The 27,645-nt window shown below is 51.5% G+C and overlaps 1 protein-coding gene across 3 annotated transcripts; it reads right to left on the reverse strand.

The window, feature by feature from the left end:
* Nucleotides 1-291: 291 nt before the first annotated feature.
* SNRNP48 (small nuclear ribonucleoprotein U11/U12 subunit 48) lies at nucleotides 292-26,483 on the reverse strand. 3 transcript variants are annotated; one of them, XR_005884293.1, is made up of 10 exons: nucleotides 26,328-26,483; nucleotides 21,503-21,616; nucleotides 21,195-21,255; nucleotides 20,544-20,615; nucleotides 16,131-16,319; nucleotides 15,088-15,209; nucleotides 9,876-9,964; nucleotides 9,404-9,565; nucleotides 4,834-4,990; nucleotides 292-421 (listed from the first exon to the last, which is right to left on the reverse strand). XR_005884293.1 is itself a non-coding variant. In XM_040984014.1 (9 exons), the coding sequence occupies exons 1-9, from the start codon at nucleotides 26,466-26,468 to the stop codon at nucleotides 4,945-4,947; spliced, it is 996 nt and encodes a 331-aa protein (XP_040839948.1). In that variant the 5' UTR covers nucleotides 26,469-26,483; the 3' UTR covers nucleotides 3,331-4,944. The 3 variants fall into 3 exon arrangements, 1 of the variants encoding a protein (XP_040839948.1); XR_005884292.1 differs by lacking the exon at nucleotides 292-421 and adding an exon at nucleotides 3,065-3,101; XM_040984014.1 differs by lacking the exon at nucleotides 292-421 and having other exon boundaries at nucleotides 3,331-4,990.
* Nucleotides 26,484-27,645: the final 1,162 nt, after the last annotated feature.

The following is a 27,645-nucleotide window of genomic DNA, read 5'->3' on the forward strand; positions in this document are numbered from 1 at the left end:
ATGATATGTGCCTTCAGAAATTATCTTTTGTCCAGTAGTAATGAGTGTGAGGCATTGCTTGTGTGACGAGCACTCATCCACATGAAATGTTTACATTAATTTTTAGGCAAGCCGCTGCAGGCACAGCTTCACGTTTACTGTGAAGACACAATACAAAATAACTTGCATAGAGAGAAGAGTCTTAAAAAGCTTCTTTTCCCAGACAGAGCTCAGGAACGCTGGTCCCAATCCAAGAACCCTCTGAGCAGAGAGCATCGCGGAGGCAGGGTCTGTGCAGTAGCCCGAGGGAGCAGCCACTGTGTATTGTGGACTGGTGCGCCAGTTTCTCATCCCAACAGATTCTCAGAGAAACTATTTGAAATCTAAGGTGAAGAGGACTCTTGTGGGAGTAAATAGAATTTGCAGATATGGAACTACAAGGCTTGGAAAAAAAAAACCTCATTTTTGCAACTCACATTTGTTGGCAGGGCACACGCAAGAGTCTCGTAGGTGGGGGCAACAATCCACTGGGGAATAGTCTCAAGAGATAAGAAAATAAAAAAACAAATGCTACACTTCCATAGAATAGGAGAGTGGAGTGGTAACAAAAGAAACATGAGCTCTTCTGCCATTTTGGTCTGTTTCATTCATTTTCATTTATTTACCTGAAGATTAGGAGACATCAAGAGAACTGGCAGCCAGAGATGAGCAGCGTCTACTCCCCCTGTCGCTTGCACCGTCAGGCGGGCCAGGCCAAGCCGGGAGCTGAAGTGCAGTCCACATCTCCCGGTGTGTGGTGGGCTACAAGCCCGGGCCATCACGTCCCTCCCCTCAGCTCCGCTGTGGGCAAATGGGCAGCTGGCTAAGTGTGGGCAGGACCAATCTCACTTTCCTTCCCAGAACACACCTGCCGTTTGTTCATCCTGCATTGGATGAGGCCCGCGGCCTCACACAGGAGGCTGGGCGTGGGGGAAGGGCTCGGCAGCACTGACCGCCGGGAGGCAGCTCTGTCTCACCGAAGCCCCACCCCGGCTCCCTCAGGATGGCTGTATTCATGCATGGTGGGCAGCATTCATGTGTGAACGTATGTTTACCACTGCCACATAAGTCCTGTTCTCACTTGTATAAAACATAGATGGATGTCTGCACTACGAGTTGTTATGGTTGTGGGGACAAGCACGGTAGGGAAATGAGGGGCTGGCACAACAAGCTCACAGAAGCTGCCTGTGGCACCAGCTTCCCACAGGAGTACCTGTTTGTGCCCCGCTGCTCCGCTTCTAATCCAGCTGACAACACATCTGGAAAAGCAGAGGAGGATGGCTCAGGTGCTTGGGACCCTGCAGCCACCTGGGAGACCCAGAGGAAGCTCCTGGATCCTGGATTCACACCCAGCACAGCTCTAGACATTGTGGCCACTTGGACATTTTGGCAAATGGAAGATCCCTCTGTCTCTCTCTCTGTCTCTATGTCTCTCTCTCTGTCTCTAACTTTGATTTTCAAATAAGAAAATTGATAATTATTTCTTTGTAAAGTAAACAGAGGTACCAAGGACCAGGTCACTGCCGTCCGTCTTCGCTGGGAAGCAGGAGCCGAGATGCAATCCTGCACTCGGGCTTGGGGAGTGGCAGCTTAAACTGCATCATAACCACTAAGCCAAATGCCAGCCCTCTTAGATTTTGAGGAAAGATCTCTCTGTGTCAGCATTACAACTTTCTAAAACTGAAAGCAAACAATATTGACCTTTTTAAGGAGTTGATATCCTCAGGTGGAACACACACTCACGTGTCCATTACAGCCCAGAAAGCCCAAAGGGAATCATGTGGCTTTGGGAAGGTTGCAGAATTTATTGTGAGTGTTTTCAACTTTCTGACACGGGGTGGCAGTGGTGAGCGGCACATAAACCAAAGAGCCGGCAAAGGCTGGACTGCCAAGGTAGGCATTAAAGACAAGTGTCCTGCGAGACAGGACTGCCCTGGGGCCCAGCTCCGGCCACTCAGAGCTTCCCTGTCCGAGCTGTCCAAGCAGGAAGAGCCACAGGCTCTGGAGGACCTGCTCCACTGCAGCGCACGTGGAGTTGGCCTGAGCACAACTACAGGGATTTACTTTAAAGTTCAAATTGTTTACTAAGAACTCATCTGTTAGGCTCTTACAATACACATTCCCACAGGATGTGGCCAGTGGTGACACGTTCCACAAGTCCACAGACACGAAGTGCGACCCATGCGAAGTGTTGCTGGGTGCTACTGCAGCACCTCGGAGGCACCTGCCGAGACAGCGGGTAGGCAAGGCGGTCAATGAGAGACGGTTGAGCCAGAAGCCTTTCCAACTCAGCTGCTGGAGTCTGAGCAGCTAAGGAAGTGAGGAGGGCGGGAACTGCAGACATTCCTTGCAAACAGCGGGATTTATACTGTCCAGTTTGCTTCAGCCATCACGACCCTGGCCCCTCCTTCGTCCCGGCCATGGCCGTAACTGGGAGCTGTCCCCAGCGTAATTTTCAGATGAATAGAAGATGGCCTCTGGGCCTGCGTGGGGAGCAATACATCTTCCTCTCTCATGCTCGCTCTCCTCTCCCCTGTCACTCTGTCACACAAATATCCAAATGATTCGTTTCCAGTTTTTCACTTATCTACTTGAAAGGTAGAGCAACAGAGGAAGGGAGAGATGGAGATCTTCAGCCCACCCCACCGTGGCCACGGCAGCCGGGCTAGGGCAATGGAAGCGGGAGCGAAGGATGCATGTGTCTGCATCCCCACATGCAGCAGGGACTCAAGCATCTGGGCCTTTCCACTGCTGCCCTAGGAAGGTCAGCAAGGAGCTGGACTGCCAGTGCAGCCGCCAGGACACGAACTGGAATTCCATACTGATGCTGGTATTTCTTCTTGATTCACCATCTTTTTAAAGATTTCTTCATTTTTACTGCAAATTCAGATACACAGGGAGAAGAGGAGAGACAGAGCGGAAGATCTTCCATCCATTCATTGACTCCCCAAGTGGTCACAACAGCCAGAGCTGCATCGATCCGAAGCCAGGAGCCAGGAGCTTCTTCCAGGTCTCTCGTGCAGGTGCAGGGTCCCAAGACAGCGTGCCATCCTCCACTGCTTGTCCAGTCCATAAGCAGGGAGCTGGAAGGGAAGTGGAGCAGCTGGACACAAACCATTGCCCATGTGGGATCTTGGACATGCAAGGCAAGAATTTAGCCACTAGGCTACCATGCTGGGCCCTAAAATAAATCTTTACAAGAACCAAGAAAGAGTAGGGGGTGGGTTTAGCTCAAAAATAGTCAAGGTAGGGGAACCCAACATGAAACCCTAGCTAAAAATGGCTCTGTGTGTGTGTGTGTGTGTGTGTGTGTGTGTGAAGGGGCAAGCTCCCCAACCAATGCTTCACTTCCCAAATGCCCACCACAGTGGCAGTCAGGCCAGAGTCAAGGCCGGGAGCTGGAAGTTAATCCGGTTTATCCACGGCGCCCAGGCCTCTGGGTGGGGAGGCCACTGAAATAGTTCAGTCCACATTCAGCCACTGAGCATGAGGCCTAAGAGCAGCTGGCTCCCCCAGGGCGCCCTGCCCAGGACACCTGCCGCAGGTGGGCTGCCATGCCCCCGCCTCGGAGTAACGGATTCTGCATTCCCGTGATCCCCGGGGCTTCAACAATGCGCTAGGCCGTCGGGACACTCGGGAATCCCGCATCCGCAGCCTGGGACAGCCAACTGGAGAGACACAGGACGAGGGAAGGACACACAGCGTCCGTGGCCTCCCGGGGAGCAGGGCCAGCAGCGCCTCCCGGAGCGGGCAGCACGGTCAGCCAGGCAGTTCTCCCAGCCGGCTCGCCTGCGTTCCCACTGGCTTCAGCTTACACACACACTGGTGATCGTGGTTGCCTGCTCAGTTCCGTCCCCAGCCCCTCATCCCATGCAAACCTAGGCTTACTGCAGCCCAGCGCAGCATACCACAGACCTACCAGCAGCCTACTTGGGGCGACCCCGATAACCCCTATCAAGCCTGCTCCCAGCCCTGTTCCTGCGCGTGCTAGTCTACGCGACAGACTAGTCTGTGCCACATCCCAGTTGGGTTCTCAGATATACCTAACAGTGTTGCAGCTGAGCTCGCTCTGCCACATGAACTAGTCCAAGCTGATATGGGTGATGGACTGAACCAGACCCTGTGAGTCAGATCTGGGGCCACCCCAGGAGGTTTCTTGGGAGAATCCCCAATCGGACCATTGGACTCAAAACTCCGGCCACAGGCAGTCATAGAATTTGTGGTCTGACTTTAGAATGCACATACTGGCACTAGGCCCTCCTGACTGCTGATGCCTATGCAGTGGACAGCATGCCCAGGTGCATAACGGGGACATGATGGCCAGCTCATTGGGGTTGGCAGAGGATGTGGAGTGCCATGTCACACGATGGAGAACAGAACAGGTTGGACAACTCTCCAGCAAGTGTCTGGGTAAGTGGATGTGCTAGGGTGCACTCTGTCAGCCAATGGACCTTGGAAGGATTTTCTCAGCATCACAGAAGCAAAACCAACACCATCTTGGAACCATCAAAACCACTCACGCAATACCCTCAGAGCATTCTCCACATCACGTGAACATCCCACCGCCAGGCACTGGTGCAGTCTGGCAGCTGGGAGCAGCCCCTCCCCAACACCCTGACACAGGCCATAAAGGAAAATGGAGAGCATCTGTCCCACCCACCTTCCTCTGCACTGCAACCTTCACTGCCCTGGTCAGTGGTCCTCAGGGGCCTTTATTCTTGTTAACATCAAAAATTAAAATTTAAAAAAAAAGTAACAGCATATAATTTATATACTTTAAATAAATGCCCAAAAAGACATAAACAAAGTAAGTACCAGGCAGCAAATCTTCAAAGTCAGTTGAAGCACACGAATTTACTGAAGAACAGTGAGCACCAATCCACCACACAGGCGTTCCCCAGGCGGCCACGAGCGCACGCGCGCACATCACATCTGCTTCCTTCTTTTATGACTATGGTGTCTCTCACCATCCCTGAAACGAAAGGAGTATTAAAAAACAATTATAAATGATGAACATTTTAACATCAAATTTAAAATAATTCAACAGTAATATACTTTTATCAGATATAAACTAGGACATGTTAAAACATGCATTTGGAACTCAGTAGTAAAAACAAGAAAGAACTGACCAGGATTTCTTTTAAAAATAAATTATTTGAGGGACACATGGAATGTGCAGAGAGAGCTCCTATCAGCTAGCTCTCTCCCCAAAGGCCTACAACGGCAGGACCAGGCGGAGTCAAAGCCAGAGCCGGGAGCTCCCCCAGGTCTCCCAGGACCGGCAGGAGCCCCAGTGCGGGCTCTGCTGCAGCCTCCGGGGTCCACACTAGGGCACAGCCAGAGCCGGGAGCTGCCCCCAGGTCTCCCAGGACCGGCAGGAGCCCCAGTGCGGGCTCTGCTGCAGCCTCCGGGGTCTGCACTAGGGCACAGCTGGGAACTCAGAAACAGGAACTCACTGAACTGCTAGGCTGAAGAGTGATTTTTTAAAGAGTAACCAAATTATTACTTATTAAAGAAAACAAATAATTAAAATCAATGAGCAAAATTAAAATATGGAGTAGCAAAATGAATGTTAAAAAGTGTTTTAAATTTCCCTTTTAAAATTAACTTTGAATCTGTATGAATGCTGGATGAATAAAGAATGCATCTCAAATGACTAAGTCACAGCATTCAGACAGGGTCCTTACCCTGGCTCCTCTCTCAGCTCCCCGGAAGTCATCGCACCCCCAGGGGTCGGCACCCAAGAGGATGACCCTCCTCTCCCGACAAGGATTTCACTAACACCAAGCTCACTTCACTAAAGGATCTCAGGCTTAGACTCTCAATGTTCACATTTCTATTTCTACTTCAAAGGCAAAGCCACAGAGACAAACTTCACGTGCTGGTTCAGCTTCTCCGACACCTTCAATAGCCAGAGACTGGGCCAGGCCAAAGCCAGGGGAGCGGCACTCTATTTGGGTCTGAAGGGGCCAGATCTGGTGCTGGCCAGACTGGGGTCCTTGGGGGTTGCCCCAACCAAGCCAGAGGACCCCGGAGTGCATGCAAGGTTGGGTCCAGAGTGGACGTGGAAGGGGTTTTCAAGGCTGGCCAGGCCAGGCTGCAGCACCCACCAGCACTTGCTACCAGTTCATGGGTCAGGTCTGGGGGCAGTCTGGGACACAGCACCTGCTGGCATGCACTGGGGCCAGGTCTGGGCCTGGGCCCGGCTGGGGTTTGCAGGGGTCACCCCAACCAGAAAGCGTCACCCACTGCTACATGTTGGGCTGGCATTGAGGACAGGCTGGGCTGCAGTACCCACTGTGCACACAAGAGCCAGGACTGAGGACCAACTCAGCAGGAACTCTCATAAGCTGGCCCGAAGGGTCCACTGCACCAGACCCCCAACCTCAGCCAACACCACACGGCCGCCTGCCTTGGCCTCAGAGCACGCTCTATAGGACTGGGCCGCCCCACTGCTGACTCCACAAAAGGAAAACCAACATACTGGGATGCACACCCAAGACAGGACAGCCAGCCTCTCTGGTTCCACAGAGGACCCGAGTGCCTCATCAAAAGACACAAAGAGCAGGTCAGACAGCACCACAGGCCAGGCTTTCTCCCCCAGGCATCTAAGGCTGTCGACACACCAGACAGACGGCAAGTACGGGAAGTGGTCACACCTGACCGCAGAAGCCTAGGCCATCTCAGAACAGTCAGACCACTCAGGACATTCCCCATCAGGCGACCAGCTCGCACAGCAACGAGCAACACCTCTGCAATCCCCACCCAGAGACCTGTATGGGTCTGCAACCCCCTTGCCTGTGTAACAAACATTTAAGAATGAATACATTAAAAAAAAAATCACATGAATTACAGGGAATTACCAGGCAACGGTTTCCCTTTTATAAGAGAACAACTATATCACAGCTAATTTTAAGCCTATGAAACTGAACAGTTCACAGTGAACAAAATGATGCTCAAAGCAGAACAAGAAGCTTCACAAAGCGGTGGCTCCCCGCCACTCTGGGCCGGGGCTCAGCTGCAAGCCCGCCATCTGCTAAGGGCACGCGCTGGAGCTGCCGTCTGGGGACAAAGTCCAAATACACGTGTGCCTGGGTGGAATCATGGCAAAATGGAAGACAATCAGCTGCAGCTGCATGAAAGAAGGGTCAGGGGATGACTGAGCTGCGCCCTCTGAGGAGCAGCGAGGTCAGCACGCAGCCGAACACAGGACTAAGAGCAGTGACGTGGCCAAGCAAAGAGAAACTGGCAGAAAATGCTCAGGTCCCAAGCTGTACACTTCAGGGCCTGTGCAGACATACAGAGAAGCAGGCAGCTGCCCTCCATCCAAGCTGGTGAGCTGCTCTCAGGAGGGCCTGTGCAGACACACGGAGACGCAGGCAGCTGCCCTCCATCCAAGCTGGTGAGCTGCTCTCAGGAGGGCCTGTGCAGACACACGGAGAAGCAGGCAGCCGCCCTCCGTCCAAGCTGGTGAGCTGCTCTCAGGAGGGCCTGTGCAGACACACGGAGACGCAGGCAGCTGCCCTCCATCCAAGCTGGTGAGCTGCTCTCAGGACGGGAATGGATTCCTGTGGGATTAGCTTAGAGATGAGCCTAGCTTGAGGAAAGCGCCAGCATTTCCAGATGAGCAACAGGGACAGAGGGCAGGGGCTGCAGGCGAGGCTTGCTCTGGCACAAGTGACAGGAGTCATGGCTGACTAGATGGCAAGCACTGAGAAGCGACAATGATCCCTTCAACTCTGGCTGAACCAAAAGAGGGTCCTTCCATGAACCAGCACAGGAAGGCTAGGCAAGGAGGAACAGACCTGGTGCACCTGCGTTATGGGAGATTCCAGAAAGCTCTGGAAACACAGCAACAGACCTCAGCTGTTTTAAAGTTATCTTAGCATTAAGTCACCTCTCTCCAGCTATCCAAATCTTGCTAATAAGGGAAAAAGTTAACTGATGTTTAAATTGGATCTTCTGACCCTATATATCCTGTAACCAAGGAATTGCCATCAGAGAAACGGGCAGAGGAGAGTTTGGCAAGCATCTTTTTAACAGCCAACACTGGGGTGATGCTGTGGCACAGGCAGGTTAAGCCACCCGCGACCCCAACACTCCACATGAGCAACACTGGTCTGAGGCCCAGCTGTGCCACCGCCACGGCACCTGCGAAAGCAGCAGCAGGTGGCCCAAGTCATAGCAGAGTCGCGGATGGCGTTCTACGTTCCTGGCTTTTGCCTGGCAGCTTGACACAGACCTGGCCATTGCAGCCAGCTGGGGACTGAGCAAGCAGACAGAAGGCAGATGGAATCATCCATCTCTCTCCCTTGGCGGTTCTGCCTTTCAAATAAATAAATAAATAAATGTTTACAAGAAAGTCAGCACACTACACAGATCACTTCCATTTGTCTTACTGAGAAAGCAGTGACAAAAAGGCAACCCAACATGCAATCACGTGTACCCAACAGTCACTGGAGCTACAGTCATCTGACATGAGCAACCAACGGGCATCTTATCAGACACTCTTTATCACAAGGGGCACAGCACGTCAAGCTGCTGCCTGAAACCAGCATCCCGTATGGGCGCCAGCTCAAGTCCTGCCAGCCTACCTAGAAAAGCAGCAGAGAATGAGCCATCCCACGGAGGTCTGGGCTCTGGCTTCATCCTGGCTCAGCTCTGATTGCTGCAGAAATTTGAGTAGTAAGCCAATAGATGAAAAATTTTCTCTCTGTCCAAACTGCCTTTGAAATAAACAAATAACAAACCTTGGGGCTCGAATTTTGGCGTAGCAGCAAAGGCCGTCACCTGTGACACTGCTTGGTGTCCTGGCTGCTCCACTTGGGATCCTACGTCTTACTAATCGCCCAGGAAAGGGCACGTGGCCCCTACCGCCCATGGGAAGCTCCAGGCTCTTGGCTTTGTCCTGGCTCGGTTTAGGTGACTAGGAACACTGAGAAAACGAGCCAGCAGATCGAATCCCTCTGCAAAGCCTTTCAAACAAATCTTACCAACTAACTAAAAGATGCCAGTGCAGGCATGGCAGGTACCACTGGCATCCCACATGCACAATGGTTCCTGTGTCAGCTGTTCCACTTCTGACCCAGCTCCCTACTGACTTCCTGGGAGGATGGCCCAGGAGTTGGTGCCCCTGTGCCCACAGGGGAGACCCGGAGAAGCCCTGGCTCTGGCCTGGCCATTGCAGGCATCGGGGGATGAGTGGTCCATCTCTCCCTGTCTCTCCAGAACTCTAAATTTCAAAAGAAAAAAAGGTAAACAGGAATTTAAAAAAATCTTCATTAATCAGTATCTCTTCCTGCCTTATTCTTATAATCTGTGATTTCCTCACAGCTACAGCAGCAGACCCTGCTGTTTCCTGTTCCGCCAGGGGGGTGAGACTCACCTCTCCTTCCTTCTTCTCGACTCACTGCTTTTGTCTTTCTCTTTATTCCGTTTTCTCTTGTGTGGGCTCCGACTCCGACCCCTTCTCCGGGAACCCTCAGTGTCAAAGTAGCTGCCAGCAGACTGTCGCGAATCTGCCGATGCTGACCGCCGCTCTTCCTTCCTGGAAAAGAAGGGGACGTGGGCCAGCTGGCGACACGCACAGACACAGACACAGACACAGACACACCAGCCAGTCGCTACTCCAGCACACCAGTGACAGGCAGGATCCAGGCACACAGGCTGATCCTCCACCTTGGACAGCATGGGAAACACCAAGCTCTCACACTGGATCACTTATTTCAGACAGCGTTGTCCCAAAGGCAAAGCCATATGGTCACTCTGAGTGCGTGATTCTGAGCACTGGTAGCAGTGCGCAGTAAGTATCTCGAAGGTCCCAGAAATGCAGCGACAACAGCCGAGCTGGGATGTACCTGGTGGCGCCGCCCTCGGCCTTGCCCTGCTCTTCTTTCCAGTGGTTACCGAGTTCTTCCATGTGCACGCTGATCACGTCCCGGATCACCTGAGGGGAAGCCGAATTCCAGGTAAGAAACTGGCCCCAAACCAGACTGCCCAGCTGGGAAAAGCACTGGTAGCCATCAACCATGTACTTACTAAGAACTATGAGTCAGAGCACTGTGGGACATGCGCAGTTTGGAGAGTAAAAAAAAAGATGCAAACTTGATTATAGATGGTACATGAAAATTCTTTCTCACCACCGCACCTTAGGCTGGTAACTGCACAATGATTGTGTTAAGAAATGTGCCTACTCGAGCCCAGCACGATAACCTAGTGGCTAGATTCTCGCTTTGCATCCACCGGGATCCCATATGAGCGCCAGCTCATGTCCCAGCTGCTCCACTTCCTATCCAGCTCCCTGCTTGTGGCCTGGGAAAGCAGTGGAGGATGACACAAAGCCTCGGGACCCTGCATCCATGGGGAAGGCCCTGTAGAAGCTCCTGCTCCCAGCTTCAGATCAGCTCAGCTCCTGCCACTGTGGCTACTTGGGGAATGAACCAGCAAATGCAAGATCAAGATCTGTCTCTCCTCTCTGTAAATCTGACTCTCCAATAAAAATAAATAAATCTTTAAAAATATGTATCTACTCCAATAAAATGCATTCTAACTGCTGAGGGGGATGGAGTCATGCTGTATGTATCCTAGCAGGGACAAGGTGTGTAAACAGGACTGGCAGAGCACACGATGGACCTGGGGCACACGACACGCATACAGGTAGAACAATGCTGCATGAACGACCTGGGCATGCGCTGAGTTCCAGGCTACAGAGACTTTTACAACAAGTTCCTCAAAAAAATCCAAATTAGGTCAAGATAGCAAAGTGCAAACCATTATGGTTATTTTCTGGATGTCCCAGTGAGCTACCAATCCCGTGTAAGTAATTCTAGCTAAGCTTTTCTCCTTTCTTAGTTATCCGTGCCTTCAAGCGGGGAGGCAGAGACGAAACGGAAACAGAATTCAAGTTTCCCTCATGTCTGATTGATGAAATTTTTCTAAAAAAAGATTTATTATTTTTATTGGAAAGTTAGATACACAGAAAGGAGGAGAGACATAGAAGATTTTCCATCGGGCCTGGCGCAGTGGCCTAGCGGCTGAAGTCCTCGCCTTGAATGTGCTAGGATCCCATATCGGGGCCGGTTCTAATCCCGGCAGCTCCTCTTCCCCTCCAGCTCCTTGCTTGTGGCCGGGGAAAGCAGTAGAGGATGGCCCAAAGCTTTGGGATCCTGCACCCATGTGGAGACCCAGCTTCGGATTGGCTCAGCTCCAGCCATTGTGGCCACTTGGGGAGTGAATCATCAGACGCAAGATCTTCCTCTCTGTCTCTCCTCCTTTCTGTATATCTGACTTTGTAACAAAAACAAATAAATCTTTAAAAAAAAAAAAAAAGATCTTCTATCTGCTGATTTGCTTCCCAAGTGACCACAATGGCTGCAGCTGAGCCAATTTGAAGCCAGGAACCAGGAGCTTTCGGGTCTCCCATGTGGGTACAGGGTCCCAAGGCTCTGGGCAGTTGAGGGCCAAACTGGAGCCGATGCAGAATCCCAGAGTGTGCAGGGTGAGGATTTGGCCTCTAGGCTACTGTGTCAGGTCCCCTGATGGGATATTCTTAGAAAGTGACTGCTCAGGCCCCATGCGGCTCAGTGCGGTAGCCTAGCAGCTAAAGTCCTCGTCTTGCACATGCTGGGATCTCATAAGAGCACTGGTTCTAATCCCAGTGGCCCCACTTTCCCACCCAGCTTCCTGCTTGTAGCCTGGGAAAGCAGTTGAGGACGGCCCAAAGCCTTGGGACCCTGTGCCCGTGTGGGAGATCTGGAACAGGCTCCTGGCTTCAGATCGGCACAGCTCTGGCAGTTGCAGCTGCTTGGGGAGTGAATCAACAGACAGATCTTCATCTCCCTCTCCCTGCCTGTATATCTGCCTTTCCAATTAAAAAAAAAAAAAAAAAAAGGAAAGAAAGAAAAGAAAAAAAGGGATTGTTCTCGGGTTCCAGGCTCAGAAGAAGTAGGGTCCTCTGTTTCCTTTCCTGGCACACTCTGTTCCTCAACAATAAACATTATTACTTTGTGTATCCAAAAGATTAAAAAAAAAAAAAAAAAAAAAACAAAGAGGAAGATTCAGGACTCAATGCATTTCCACATCCGTTAAACAAGCTGTTCACAGTTCCCAGCAGGCAAGGGGAAAAGGTTCAAACACCATGAAAGAGCTTTCACCACCCTCCATGACCCAACCACACCACACCCTGGGAGCCGGCCTCCTCTCACAGGGCCCCAGAACCTACCGCACCGCACTGCACCGCACCACACCGCACCACACCTCACCTCACCTCACCTCACCACACCTCACCTCACCTCACCTCACCTCACCACACCACACCTCACCACACCTCACCTCACCACACCACACCTCACCACACCTCACCGCACCGCACCACACCTCACCTCACCTCACCTCACCACACCACACCTCACCTCACCACACCTCACCTCACCTCACCACACCACACCTCACCTCACCACACCACACCTCACCTCACCTCACCTCACCTCACCTCACCTCACCTCACCACACCTCACCTCACCTCACCACACCACACCTCACCTCACCTCACCTCACCTCACCACACCACACCACACCTCACCTCACTGCACCGCACCACACCTCACCTCACCACACCTCACCTCACCTCACCTCACCACACCACACCTCACCACACCTCACCTCACCGCACCTCACCACACCACACCTCACCACACCACACCACACCTCACCTCACTTCACCTCACCACACCTCACCTCACCGCACCACACCTCACCTCACCTCACCTCACCTCACCATACCACACCTCACCTCACCACACCACACCTCACCTCACCTCACCACACCACACCTCACCTCACCACACCTCACCTCACCACACCTCACCACACCTCACCTCACCGCACCGCACCACACCTCACCTCACCTCACCATACCACACCTCACCTCAACTCACCACACCACACTTCACCACACCTCACCTCACCACACCTCACCTCACCTCACCACACCTCACCACACCACACCTCACCACACCTCACCTTAACACACCGCACCATACCATACCACACCACATCACACCACACAGGAGTAGGCCTCCTTCTCAGGGACAGCTCCTCAGGACCTCACCACACCACACCACACCAAACGCACACACACCTCACTTCACAGCACAACACACCACACACCATACCATACCATACCTCACCGCACCACACCACACACACCTCATCACACTTCACCACACCCAGCACACCACACATCTCACCACATCTCACCACACCACACCACACCACACCACATATCACATCACATCATAACTCACAGTGGGAGCAGGCCTCCTCTCATGAGGCAGCTCCCCTCACCTCACCACACCATACCACACATCTCACCATACCATACCACACCACACATCTCACCACACCACACCACACACCACACCATACCACACCACACCACATCACACATCACACCACACCACACCATACCACACCACACCACACCACACCACACCACACCACACCACACACCTCACCACAGAGTGGGAACTGGCTTCCTCTCACAGAACTCCTGTGCAGGAGCTCCCATCCCTGCCACTCCTGCCTCCAGGAGTTCCACTGGCCACAGACTGAAGATACTCAGCGCACTCCCCTAAAATGTGTCTGTGCTGAACAACTGCACACACGTTTCTTGTCACCGCCTTCTAACCCATACAGCATAATTACTATTTACACAGCACTTCCACTGTACTAGGTAGTATAAGCAACACAGAAATATTCCGCCCCCTTATGATCTCAGCATGCATCTTGCAATCAATCCCTCCCTGGTACTGAGGGCTAACTACACTTCTGCTTCCCTTAAGAACGGCTGCTGGTTTCCATCTAGAAAATCCTGATGTACCACTCTCCTGCCCCCACTCTTTCTGTGGAAAATTTAAACTAGGCCATGTCTCAGCTAGCAGTGACGTGAGTCATACGCCTGCACTCAACGCCGAGGTCCGCCCTTCCGGGGGCAGCCCCACCAGAGGGCTCTCTGTGGCTGTCCGCCGGCCCCGCACAGGCTGTCGGTGTGGCCCCGCACAGGCCGCCCAGCACAAGCTGCTGAGCAAGGTCGGTGAGCAGAGCCTGCGTTAGCCTCCCCGCTTCTCCTTGGCCTTCCACCGTCACCTTCTCTAGAAGCTCAGACCAAGTCTGTCTGAAAAAAGAATCATTCTCTCCTCCCATACATGTGATCTGATCATTATTTTAATACTTAAACACAATTCATACTTTGAATATCTGTTTTACTTGTTCAACTATTAAGTTGGGGGTGGATCTATGCGCCATTAATCTTAGGTATCCACATTTGTGTGCTATGCACAGTAATCATAGCATGTCATCAACGTTTTATTGAAATATGTCCTAACCCAGGACAAAACATATAAAACATCAAAGAAGGGAGAAACAGATAAAATGTTGAAAAAAACCACTATGATATGATGAATCATCAAAAGATTTGTACACATAAGTAGAGACAGATGAAAGATACTTGGAGTCTACTTTGAAAATCACCAATGAGGGAGCGGAGAAGACAGGCAAAGAATGTGGGACCAACAGGCCTAGGGCGCACCTGCTGGCCGCTGAGGACGGGGAATGAAGGCGTAAGCGTTCCTCACTTCAGAAATGTTCACTGACAATGGAATGACAAGATGAGTTCATCGTGGTGCAAGTTTCTAACCCATGTATATGATGAAGTCTTCAAAAATGTTCACAGTGGCCCAGAGCGATAGCCTAGTAGCTAAATCCTCACCTTGCACGCACCAGGATCCGTTGCAGGCACTGATTTGTGTCCCAGCTGCTCCACTTCCCATCCAGCTCCCTGCTTGTGGCCTGGGAAAGCAGTGGAGGACGGCCCAAAGCCTTGGACCTGAAGAAGCTCCTGGCTCCTGGCTTTGGGTCAGCTCAGCTCCAGCCATTGCAGCCACATGGGCAGTAAACCAGTGCATGCAAAATCTTTCTCTTTGTCTCTCCTCCTCTCTGTACATCTGCCTTCCCAATAAAAATCAATACATCTTTAAAAAGAAAAAGAGAAACAGATGGAGCCCAGCGTACCTCAGTGTACGATTTCTTAGTTATGTGGACATTCTTGGCTCTGTAGGACTGACGCCTCCTTTTGTAGTCTCTCACTTCTGCCAGGATTTCAAGGTAAGATTTTGGACTTTTTCGACTATTCTCTAAAGAGAGAAGAAATTAACATTAATCCTTTGAAGTTATAAATTCTTACGACTTAGCAGGTTAAGAAGAGCACAGTGGTATTTCAACATGTTTCAAAGCAGCACAGAAATACATAAAAGCTTCTACAGTCCCTGTGTGTACATACAGACGTGGGTATATTTAGATATGGGCCAAGTCATTCCTTCCTCTGGCAGTCAGTTGGACATTGACTGCCGAGGTACACAGATGAATAAAGCATAGTTGCAAGTAACAGCCCTCACAAAGAACATACACTCAATATTCCCATCTTATGTGGGGCCAGTGCCACAGCATACAAGCCTAAGTCTCAGCAACGCATAAGGACACTGGTCCAGATCCTGGCTGCTTTGTTTCTGATGCAGCACCCTGCTTGTGGCCTGGGAAAGCGTGGAAGATGGTTCAAGCCCTTAACCCCCGCACCCCCACGAGAAAGCTCCTGGCTTCAGCTCAGCTCCGCTCTGCTCATTGCAGCCATCTGGGGAGTGAACCAGTGGATGGAAGACTGTCGCCTTTAACTCTGCTATTCAAACAAAATCACGAAAAAATCTTACACACACACAGAGAGACATACAGATTGCTATCTGATGATACAGATTCATCCTATTCCAACTACAACTGGTCTGGAAAGCCATCTGAATGCACAGGATCTAGCGTGCAGCATCAGAGCGCAGGCTCAAGTTCCATTTGCTCCACTTCCAACTCAACCTCCCACTAAGGCAGCTGGGAAAACAGTGGGCGAGGGCCCAAACTCGGATCCCTGCCACCCAGGGAGAGAGCCAGGTGCTGCCTCTGGTCTAGCCCAGAACTGGGTACTACCAGTTAGGGAATGGCCTGTAGACTGACATCTCTAACCCCTCCCCACTGCCGTAAGAAGCAACGTAAGCCTGGAACGTTCCTCAGACCTTGATTGACCTTGGCGGCCAAGTCCACGAAGAGATCAGTGTCGTTGTCGATGGTCTGGGAATCGGAGCGCTGCTTCTTGGTCTCTTCAACCACGAAGTCGTAGAGGGCAAGGCGATCGGCTTGGGTCAGATCACAAACAGACCGTTTGTGGTTCAGAGGAACTTCAACAGGCGCTGAAGAATAGATTCCTAAAGTAAAGATAAAACCACAAGACTAAACAATACATGAAACACCTGGATTTAGCATCTACCGTTTACTGAACATGCGCCAAAATAATGTCATATTAATACCAACGACTTCTTCCCATAGTAATCGCTGAATACATAAGACATCAATCTCTGATCAACGCTGACTCTCCTGAATGCTAAATCCAGAGTCAGGACATACTAGAGATGCTTGCTACACAGGCAGAACTACCGAAGAGAATCTTGGGTAAGCATTTCTCACGGGCTATCTGTATCACGAAAGTCTTTCTTTCTGTGCTTGTTTCCCCAGAGATGCTGAAAAAAAACCTTAACAGATAACACATTATAGTCTCTGAAAATAAATTATAAAAAAATTTGTTTTTGAAAAAAAGTTTTTTTTGCATAAAGTATCAAGCTTCAAGTTCATATTCAAAGTAACTGTATAACGACTTAGAAGTAAGGGCCAGAAGCCGACTGGGCAGCAAATCTGCCACACTTCCTCAGACCGGAAACACAGCACAAATGAGAACTGAATCTAATTTCTCGAGGAGGAAGTGTACTGGTGTAACCAACTTAACTGAAGACCCTGAATCGCACTGCCCCACCCCCTCCCAACAGTCACAGAACTTTCTAAATCTGTTCATTAATGAAAAAAAGTAAATACAATACCTTGGTATGATGTATTAAACATTGAAGAAAATTTGTTTGGGACTCAAATTTTCTCAAATAAAAATGATTACAACTGTAAATAAAACAATTTAAAACAATTCTCTTTCTAGACTTCAGGCCTCACTAGCGCAAGCAGAGAACATGAGCTACAAAGGACTCGTCTCAGTGTCTCCTGGTTGATGGCAGAGCAGCGCTGCATCCGTCACAGCTCGTTCCAGGTCCCCACATTCGACAGCCTCTAACTGCTTCCGGGTGAAGGGGCACCCGGGCTCCAATGAGAGCTTGCTGAGCTAGGCACTACAACCGCGAGAGACGACTTGCCGTCAGCGTCCACGTCCAGGGGACAGCGACAGTGGACTGGAAGCCATGCTTTAACAGCTACGGGGAACAAGACACAGGCCACTCGTCCTAATCAGGGATTCATGGGGAAGAAGGGTTCCCTCTCCAGGCAATTTTTGACTCAAATTCTGGCAGGAAGTGGAACAGCCCCTCCATGCAGCCAGGGGTTAAAACATGTAACTTCATAGCAGAATGATCAGAAGTTAGCTTTCGTAAGCCTACCTCCTTTGAACACTAGAAATCAGTGACGATTTACAAACAAGCTCCACATGAACTCTGCCTGTCATTTTTAAACAAAGAAATACAATTTCTTCTTAAACAATTGTGGCATTTCATTTTAAATTTCTCCAGGATATCTTCAGACTGACACTTAAATTCCTTCAAATTCAACCAAAACTCCAAATCAGGACCACAATATTGCAACAGCTATTGAACTAAAGGTTAGAAATGTGAGTGACACTTTTAAAAGGATATCATTTGCAAAAAGGATACTGCATATCTTTAAATAAGGAGTACATTCAGGTTCCTAATTCCTCTTTATACTCACCCCAATTACTGAAAAAGAAAAAGTACAGGAAAAGTTAAACAACAAACTGCATTCAAATCATTCAGAACACAGATATTTCTGACAAAAAGAGAAAGATGGAGAAATACTTCCATAAGCGCACATTCCTATAAAACGTAACTCTTCACACGTTTCGGTATGCTGCCATTAGCCATCCCCAGCCCCCCAACTCCCTGATCTTTGGCAGTTTTAAAAACAATGGCAACAATAAGAGCTCAAGTCTGACCATTTAACTATCTTCAAACACACGGGCCCAGTCCTGGGCCACCATGTATGCTCCGCACAGCTGTGGAAGCCCCTCTACTCACCTGCCAAACCGGAAATCTAACCTGCTTTTTAGAATAACACTCTCTCAGCCTGTTTGTCCCTTCTGCCATCTCGGGACATTTTCGAGTAAAACAAAGAATATTAAACAGTAGTCTCAAAAACACAAATTCAGATTTTGTAAAAGAATTCAGACAATTCCATAACATTAGAAACAAACTGAGGCCCACTGAAATAAAATTCTAAGTAGCAGGAACAGACTGGGTCTGAAGTTACTGAATCCTGGTTCCAGAAGGTTCCTGCACAGCACACTGGACTTAAAGTCATGGACGTGCATCAAGCACAATGCATGAAGTTGGAGCACAGCAACTCGTGTATTTAACATTACAGGAAAAAGACAAAGCACGAAACAGAAAATGAACGTAAGTGATTGTGTCTGCAATTAACATCTTGGCTATAAAATTAACCAAAGCATATCTGAAAATAAACAAGATCCAATGATTGTTCAAACTTTCATAGAGTCGATGACTCAGGGGTCTATACTCAAGCTAGGCCTGGGCCCTGACAAAATTCAAACATAAATACAGCCCTGTCAAAAAACTGACATTTTAATGCATCACAAATATTAGATCAGAAAACATAAAACTGCTCGTGTGAGACATTCTTCTTCCTTCAACACACCAACAGAGAAATTTTAAAATGTCAAAGTAAAAGCAGATCACAAAAATCCTGGTGCTGAGCAGCTCCAGAACTCCACGCAGAATCTGAAGAGTGGTCTCAAACTGCGCACAGCCTGAGGACAGCTGGGAGTATTTTCCAAGACACGGGAAGCCGTCCTCTGCGTCACCATGTGTTGGTCTCCCAATGCCTGAGCATGGGCTAGGTGGCCAGCAGGGACCCTGTCCCCGGGAAGAAAGCAGAAACAGGCACGAGGCTGTCACGCCTCCAAGGCTTACTTCCCCACGATGAACTGATGCAGGAACAGCAGTGACACGAGAAGGCATGCGTGGGAAGTTTGTGATATTCTTCTATGGAATGAATAACAAAAACGAGCACATCTGAGCATGTGCACGGATTTGCAGACCCCTGACCTAGGAGAGCTGCTTGGTGAGGCAGTGTGCCACACCTCAGAACTTGGTCCGGATCCAGCTTTGCTCTCACGCAGCAGAAGAGAGCTACTGCCCCTGTGCCTGCTTCTCACCAAACAAGGGAAAGACACTGTGCAGCCAGCATTGTTGTGAAAGAGAAATGAAATACACAAGAGCTTTGCAGAAGAACCATTAAAACCTGACGTTGTGAAGAGCCTGGCAACGCGCGGAGCAGACCTGATTCAGTCTGTCACAGGTTCCCTTGTCTGCAGAAAGCACATGGACCCTGACTGGATCCCCGCGGCCTCTCCCATCTCTGACATGAACTCAGCCAATCAACCGCACCACTTAAGCCTCAAATGTTCACTCTTTCAAAACCCTAAACTTCTATTTTTGCACTGGTTCATTAACTAAACGGGGCAATGGCAGAAGCAGTAACAGGCTTGGCTGCTCACGGCTCAGCAACCTCTAGGAACACCACTAAAGCCCAACATCTTCCCAAAGAAACCTGGCCCCTGGCTCACAGGCTCTGAGGCTGGCCCCTGGCTCACAGGCACTGAAGCTGGCCCCTGGCTCACAGGCACTGAGGCTGGCCCCTGGCTCACAGGCTCTGAGGCTGGCCCCTGGCTCACAGGCACTGAAGCTGGCCCCTGGCTCACAGGCACTGAGGCTGGCCCCTGGCTCACAGGCACTGAGGCTGGCCTCTCCAGCAGGCAGCAGAACAAGTGTGCTTTAGCCAGCGATCCAGGAGCCCCGACTCAGGGCAAGCAGCCTTCCTCTGAGCCTGGGCACCCCGGGGAAATCAAGGCCAGGCATCTGAACCTGCACACTAGAAAAAAACCAACCCTCACTACAGCCTGCTCTTGTGGGAGAGGAGATCCCAGCATAGCCACAGATGCCAAACCTGCTGGGCTCCTGGGTAAAGCTGTGTCTGCTCTTGTGGGGGAGGGGATCCCAGCACGGACGCAGAGGCCTGTCTGGCCTACATGTCCACTGTGACAACCCACCAGCACCTTCAGGAGCAAAGCTTGGGGCAAGTATTCACTAGAAAAGAAATTCACTCATTAGGTAATTCCAAAATATCAATCTGCAGCTAAGACGGTGCCCACATGAGCCACATCTGAGCAAGACATACTCAACAAATGAAACGGGAACAGTGGGTTGGCCTCAGGTCTAAAGGTAAAACTTCACCTTCCCCAGGTAGGCTTTCAGCATTGGTTTGTCTCAAGCAATCTGCAGCAGGTGCTCACGGAAGAAAACTTACTTAATTCACCGAGTTAGTTCCACTACGAGGTTACTTACTTTGGTTGCACTCGCCATCCTTCCCCGCTGCAGCTCTAGCCTGTTTAATGACGTGGAATTGTGAGTCCTTATCTGCCAGATAAAGAGGTAACGCGTAAGCGCGTCAGAAACCGCGAGTCCACAGTTACCTGATTCACCAGTTCACAGAGCTGCCTGTGTCACCTGGACACAGAACGCCTTCACGTCTGTCCAGAGCCTAAGTGACCATACCTCCAACTGACCAACCAAGCGCCAGGCAGGCCGCCCTGCCGCAGCGGTTACACACTCTGGACTAATAACAGCTAACATGGCTTCTGCTTCGGCCGAGAGCCACGCCCAACTCCAAACATCATTATTTAATCCTCACGAAGTAATTCTCTCATCATCCCCATTTTATAAAGAAACTTAGGCAACCAACTCTGAAAGTGACAGGGCTGTTACTGACTAACCCAGGAGCCCAAGACCTGACCTCCATCCGCCGTGTCTTCAGACATACCTCTAGTCTGAGGCGACTGTCCCACCACACTGAGGGTTGCCTGAGTACCAGAGGGCATGACCTAGGCCCAGTGAACATGGAGCCTCAACTCTTCTCAAGTTCTCAGTGTCCTCCATGTCCTTACAATGCTTAGGAAATTCATTATCATTCAGAAAAGGACAATGACTAATACTTACTCAAAGTAATTGAAGGTACTTTTACATTCTCATAGAAAAAACCAGGATTATACATTTCTTCCTAATAGTAAAAAAAAAAAAAAAGTTAGTGCTCTCAAATTTCAAAAATGGCTTACGTTAAGATTAGTACAACTTACACACTTTTGGAACTATGACATTAGAAAACTGTCATCCTTTCCTATAACCTCTGTTTTGAATAAGGGTCACTGAAGCTACTGAAGGCATATCGGAAGACACCTTCCAAATGCTGCCATTTCCTCATGCACAGACGGCACGGCACGCATGTACAGCACATGAACACACACTACCTCTTCTTCCTTGGTGTAGCCCAGCTTCCTCAGTCTGCACGATTCCACATGTTTTGCTAACGAGGATTTTGGCATGCGATGATTTGAATCATAAGGACATATCACAATTTCATCCTATAAAATACAAAATTTTCAAAATATTCGCAACATAATTGTACCAACAAACGTTATTGCTTGATTGGGGTGTGACATGGCATCTTCTCCTCAGGTGTCCCTCAACTCAGGTATGTTCAAGTGTTTTAGAAAAACTGCCCCATTCCTCCATCTTGCTGAGACCTCCGCCCTCTCCTGGGCTACAGAGATGGAGGGTGAACCCAGCAGAGGAGCTGTGGGAGCAGTGGCCAGTGGCTCCTGCTGCTGAACATGACAACCGGGACCCAGTCGGGCAGGGCTGCAACCCAGGCTGGGCAGGGCTACAGCACCCACTGGTCTGCATGGGAGCTGGGTTGGGGGAGAGCCAGGCTGGGCCTAAGCGACCACACCCACTGGTGCATGCATGAGCCACAGTTAAGTGCAGGCTGGCTGGGCTTTGCTGCAGCATCAGCTGGCAAGTGCTGAGATTAGGGGCAAGTCCTGTGCCTGGAAAGTGCAAGATTCAGGGCTGGGAGTGGACCCAACAGGGAAACTGTGGGCTGCAGCTCCTACTAGTGAGCAGGAGAACCAGGGCTGGGTCAGACCTGGCGACACAAGCATGAGCGTGGGTTGAATAGTGGGGTCAGTTGGATTGAGCCAATGCCCAACGATGTGTAAAAGTTGAATGGGATGCAGGACAGATTGGACCAGTCTGCTGCACATACCAGCATGCACAGGAAACTGGGTTGGAGGTGGGCCTCGTAGGGACTATTGGAGGTCCCTGGGACTAGGCTGCAGTTCTCACTGGTGTGCACGAGGGTCAAGTGTGTGGAGGGCAGGGTTAGGATGGCACGCAGCATCCGCTGGTTTGCCCATGACATTGGGCTGGGGACAGAACTGACCATGCGACTATAGTCACAAGTGTGATCTATGTGGGCAACAGAGTGAGCCAGACCCCAAACTGGCTGAAACACATAGGAGTCAGGTCTGGGGTCACCTCTGGCCAAGTGTCTTTGGGGACTCCCCCAACTGGATCACTGGACTCAGAACTCCAACCATAGTGCAAATCACAGCACCTGTGCTCTGACCATGCTCAGGGGAGACATAACAACCAGTTCAAGGAGGCCTGCAGAGGACATCTAGCACCATGGAGGACAGGCCAAATTGGATAGTCTCCTGGACAAATACTTCAGCAAGTCGAGACCCTAAGCTGGACAACGTAAGCCAATGGACCCTGGAAGGATTTCCTTAACCTTGGAGCAATGAAATCAACAGCATTTCAGAAGAATCAAAACCACTTAGGCAGTATCCTAGGAACATGCTCCACATTGGGGATGCTGGGATGACACTGGGTGGCTGTGCTCCTTTCCTGGGTACTGGGAGTTACCCACAGAGGGCTGGGAGCGACCCTCTCCCCTTCTCTCTCTACTTTCCCCAGATACAGAAAGAAACAATGAGATTGGAGGCAGTTGTCTCATCCACTTTGCCCCATTCCTCCACCCTCCCCACCCTCACCGGTGCCCCACAAGGCCATGCATTCGTCCTCTGTAGCCCCGGACGGCTGGTGCCCCACAAGGCCATGCATTTGCCCAGTGATTCCTCATCGCTCCTGAAGCCGGTTAGCAGCTCACCCACCGAAGCTACAGAACAACTCAGTCTTTACGGAAGGTCACCTGCAGTGCCCACCCACACTGGTTCCACTGGGCCCCTGAAGGTCGGGGTTCCATGTGTGCCCAGTGACCGATTACTCTTCTATCCACACTTGTACAAGACCTCACTCTGCAGATGACTCCCAAAACCTACATCTTCACAACTTGCTCTTCTGAGTACTTTAAAGACACAAGTCAGCACAAGCAAAAAATGAATTTGTTACATTCATAGTCTCCTATAAACCTGAAACCTGGTCCTCTCTGTTTTCCTACTTAACTCACAGGTCCCACTTGTTTAAGCCAAAAACCAAACAAAACACCTGTTCTTTCTCCACTCAAATGCACTCAATCACCCGTCCTGCCATTTTATTCCTAGATACCCTGGAAGTCCCTGCCACGGTCTGGCCACAGGGCCCTGCCCCAGAGCTCAGTGCCCAGCTGCAGCACACCAGCGGCACCCACTACCCGCTCGTGCTCACACTACCTGCTTCCTGTCTTGCTGCCACCCAGCCCACTCTCCACGCTGGGACTCGTGTCAGCCTCGGCTCTGCCACTTGCTGGACCAAGCAGGTAACCTGTCTGCCCTCACCCACCAGACACACTCAGCAGGACCTTATGAAGTGATCCTGGAAACTAAATTATTAATATATTATATTAAGTTGTTACACACAAGTCCACGCTCTGGCTGAACTGGAGTCAGAGAGGCAGGAAAAGGGGACACATTGCCCGCCTCCCCTGCCATGGAGGCCTCCCCATTGCCTCCCAGTGTCTGCAGGGCAGGAAGCTGGAACCAGGTCCTTACAAACAGTAAGCACAGGCAGTTATCACTGCATTAAAGGACAGATGTGACTGTGACATATCACTCCTCTATTGGCCTCATTTTTAAAAGAGAAATCTAGAAGTTTTGTGCCCCAGGTGAGTGGTGGCCTGATGCTGGTACCCCACACTGTAGCACTGGCTCAAGGCCTCACTGCTCTGCTTCCAATCTAGCTCCTTGCTGCACAGGGCTGGGAAAGCAGCACAACCCTGCTACCAAGTGAAGATCACAATAAAGTTTCTGGCCCCTGGTTTTGGCCTGAGCAGACCCGGCCACTGCGGCTACCAGGTTAGCCAACAGATAAAATATTTCTTTGTCTCTCCCTTTCACTCTGCCTTTCAAAGAAATACATCAGTCTTCAAAATAAAAATAAAAAGATCCAGACTCCCTAACAGCCTGCCAAAGGTCCTGCCCTTCACCCAGGCCTGCCAAGGACCTGTGGGATGCGGGTCCCGCCGCTGTGCCCAGGCCTGCCAAGGACCTGCAGGATGCGGGTCCCGCCGCTGTGCCCAGGCCTGCCAAGGACCTGTGGGATGCGGGTCCCGCCCCTGTGCCCAGGCCTGCCAAGGACCTGTGGGATGCGGGTCCCGCCGCTGTGCCCAGGCCTGCCAAGGACCTGTGGGATGCGGGTCCCGCCGCTGTGCCCAGGCCTGCCAAGGACCTGCAGGATGCGGGTCCTACCGCTGTGCCCAGGCCTGCCAAGGACCTGTGGGATGCGGGTCCCGCCGCTGTGCCCAGGCCTGCCAAGGACCTGTGGGATGCGGGTCCCGCCCCTGTGCCCAGGCCTGCCAAGGACCTGTGGGATGCGGGTCCCGCCGCTGTGCCCAGGCCTGCCAAGGACCTGTGGGATGCGGGTCCCGCCGCTGTGCCCAGGCCTGCCAAGGACCTGCAGGATGCAGGTCCTGCCGCTGTGCCCAGGCCTGCCAAGGACCTGCAGGATGCGGGTCCTACCGCTGTGCCCAGGCCTGCCAAGGACCTGATCACCACGCTCCTTCCACCTACACGTGATACTTCACTCATGTTGGCATCCCTTTGTCTCTAGATTCTCTTTTGTGTTGTTGGTGTTGCAGTTGTATTTGCCTGTTTCTTCCCTTGGCAGTTTAGAGTTTATTTCTGCCCTAAATTACTTCCTGAATAACAAGAGTGGAACAGCCAAACAGCATTTACACTGTGTTAGGCACAAGTAAAATAGAGATAAAGTGCAGGGAAGATGGTCATAGGTTATTTGCAAATACTACATCATTCTGTAACAGGAACTGAACTTGCACAGAATCCGGTATCTGCCAGGGTGTCTTGGAAGCGACACCCACTGGCCTGGCACGGTGGTCTAACGACTAAAGTCCTTGCCTTGCATGCCCGGGATCCCATACGGGTGCTGGTTCTAGTCCAGGAGGCCCCATTTCCCACCAGCTCCCTGCTTGTGCCTGGAGAAGCAGTCAAGGACAACCCAAAGCCTTGGGACCCTGCACCACGTCGGAAACCCAGAAGACGCTCCTGGCTCCTAGCCTTACATTGGTTCAGCTCTGGTGATTGGGGCTGCTTGGGGAGTGAACCAGCACATGGGGGATCTTCCTCTCTCTCTCTCTCTCCTCCTCTCTGAATATCCAACTTCCCAATAAAAATAAATTAAATCTTAAAAAAAAAAAAAAAACACACCCACCGCCTCACAGATAACCGAGGGTGGCTGTCTCTTCCTCCCCGACACCACACAGTGGCTTCTGAGGACAGGAACGGTGGAGGAAACCGCATGCGAGCAGAAACGTGGGTTCAGCACCCAGGAACTGCGGGTGTCACTTGACCAGATGTTTAACTTGGCCTCGCTCCCTTATAAAGTCAAGTGCCCCCGGAGCAGAAGCCAGGATGCCGCGTGCAGCCCACTGCTGCCAGTTACCAGCAGGAGTCCCGGACAGCCCCGCTCTGTCAGGAGTGGCCACAGCGCCTTCCTCCCAGGGTGACCCTGCCATGTGCCGGCAGGAGCCCTGGACAGGAGTGGCCACAGCGCCTTCCTCCCAGGGTTGTCCGGCTGTAGGACCAAGTAAACGGGCGTCCGCGGGGTCCCGGCCCGGTGCGCCCGGCCGCTGCCCGCCATGCCCTCCCGACCTTCCCGGGGCCCTCCATGCCCTCCCGGGGCCCTCGCCGCTGCCCGCCATGCCCTCCCGACCTTCCCGGGGCCCTCGCCGCTGCCCGCCATGCCCTCCCGACCCTCCCGGTGCCCTCCATGCCCTCCCGGGGCCCTCGCCGCTGCCCGCCCGGTGGACTCGGAGCGCGCCTGCCCCTTTCTCTGCACCTCCGCCGCGTCCAGCTGCTCCAGGCTCCAGCCCAGCGACGCCGTGACCTCGTCCAGCGTCCGCCAGCAGCTCTCCACGAACTCGCTCAGCTCCGCCTGCAGCCGTCGCCGCTCCTCCAGCGAAGGAGGTTCGGCCGCCATGGCCACGGCCCACCCGCCCGGAGAAGGCGGAAGGGGCGGGGCTGGCGGCGGCGCGCGCGGGCCGCTGGGAACTGGGGGCGCGGCCACCTCCGCCACGTGACTGCGCCCGGGCAGGGCGGGAGCTGTGGTTTTGAGAGATGGTTTCCGGTACGCTCCAGCGACTTCCTGTATGGTGTTCCTTAGCTGCTGCCGCTTGCTGGTCTACGTTCTATCCTCTCCTGCAACTTTATTGCTTTTTATTTATTTTTTTTTAAAGATTTATTTTTGTTATTTTTTATTGGAAAGGCGGATATACAGAGAGGAGAGACAGAGAGGAAGATCTTCCTCCGATGATTCACTCCCCAAGTGAGCGCAACGGGCCGATACTATGCCCATCCGAAGCCAGGAGCCTCTTCCGGGTCTCCCACGCGGGTGCAGGGTCCCAAAGCTTTGGGCCGTCCTCGACTGCTTTCCTAGGCCACAGGCAGGGAGCTGGAAGGGAAGCGGGGCTGCCGGGATTAGAACCGGCGCCCATATGGGATCCCGGGCGTGCAAGGCGAGGACTTAACCACTTGCGCCACCGCGCCGGGCCCCACTTTATTGCTTTTTAAAAGAAAAAAAAAAAAAATGTGTATCCTTCTGCTCCTTAACCATTCCCATTTTGCCGCGCTTGGTTTCTCTTGGAGTGTTATCATACATTGTCACGCATTCCTAAAAATGTTCCATTTCTCACTTGTCCCTCAAATTCTTTCTGCCAATTTTATTGCTTCAATGCATCAGTCATATTTACTCACGGTCCCTTTTACCCTAGAACACTCTTCTCCAACTTCCTTATTTAAGATTTATTTTTATTGGAAAGTCAGATATGCAGAAGAGGAGAGACAGAGAGGAAGATCTCCCTTGTGCTGGTTCACTCCCCAAGTGGCTGCAATGGCTGGAGCTGAGCCGATCAGGAGCCAGGAGCCTCTTCTGGGTCTCCGACGTGGGTGCAGGGTCCCAAGGCTTTAGACCATCTTCCACTGAATTCCTAGGACACAGCAGGGAGCTGGACAGGAAGGGGAGCAGCTAGGACTTGAACCATATGGGATCCTGGCACATGCAAAGCAAGGATTTAGCTGCTAAGCTGTTGGGCTGGACCTCCAACTTCCTTTTTAAATTAAGACTGTGGGACTTTGCCACCCACATGGCACACTTGGGT

The sequence above is a fragment of the Ochotona curzoniae genome, unplaced genomic scaffold, assembly GCF_017591425.1.
Source record: "Ochotona curzoniae isolate NIBS_2020 unplaced genomic scaffold, NIBS_Ocur_1.0 contig_4064, whole genome shotgun sequence".
Taxonomy (NCBI): Eukaryota; Metazoa; Chordata; class Mammalia; order Lagomorpha; family Ochotonidae; genus Ochotona; species Ochotona curzoniae.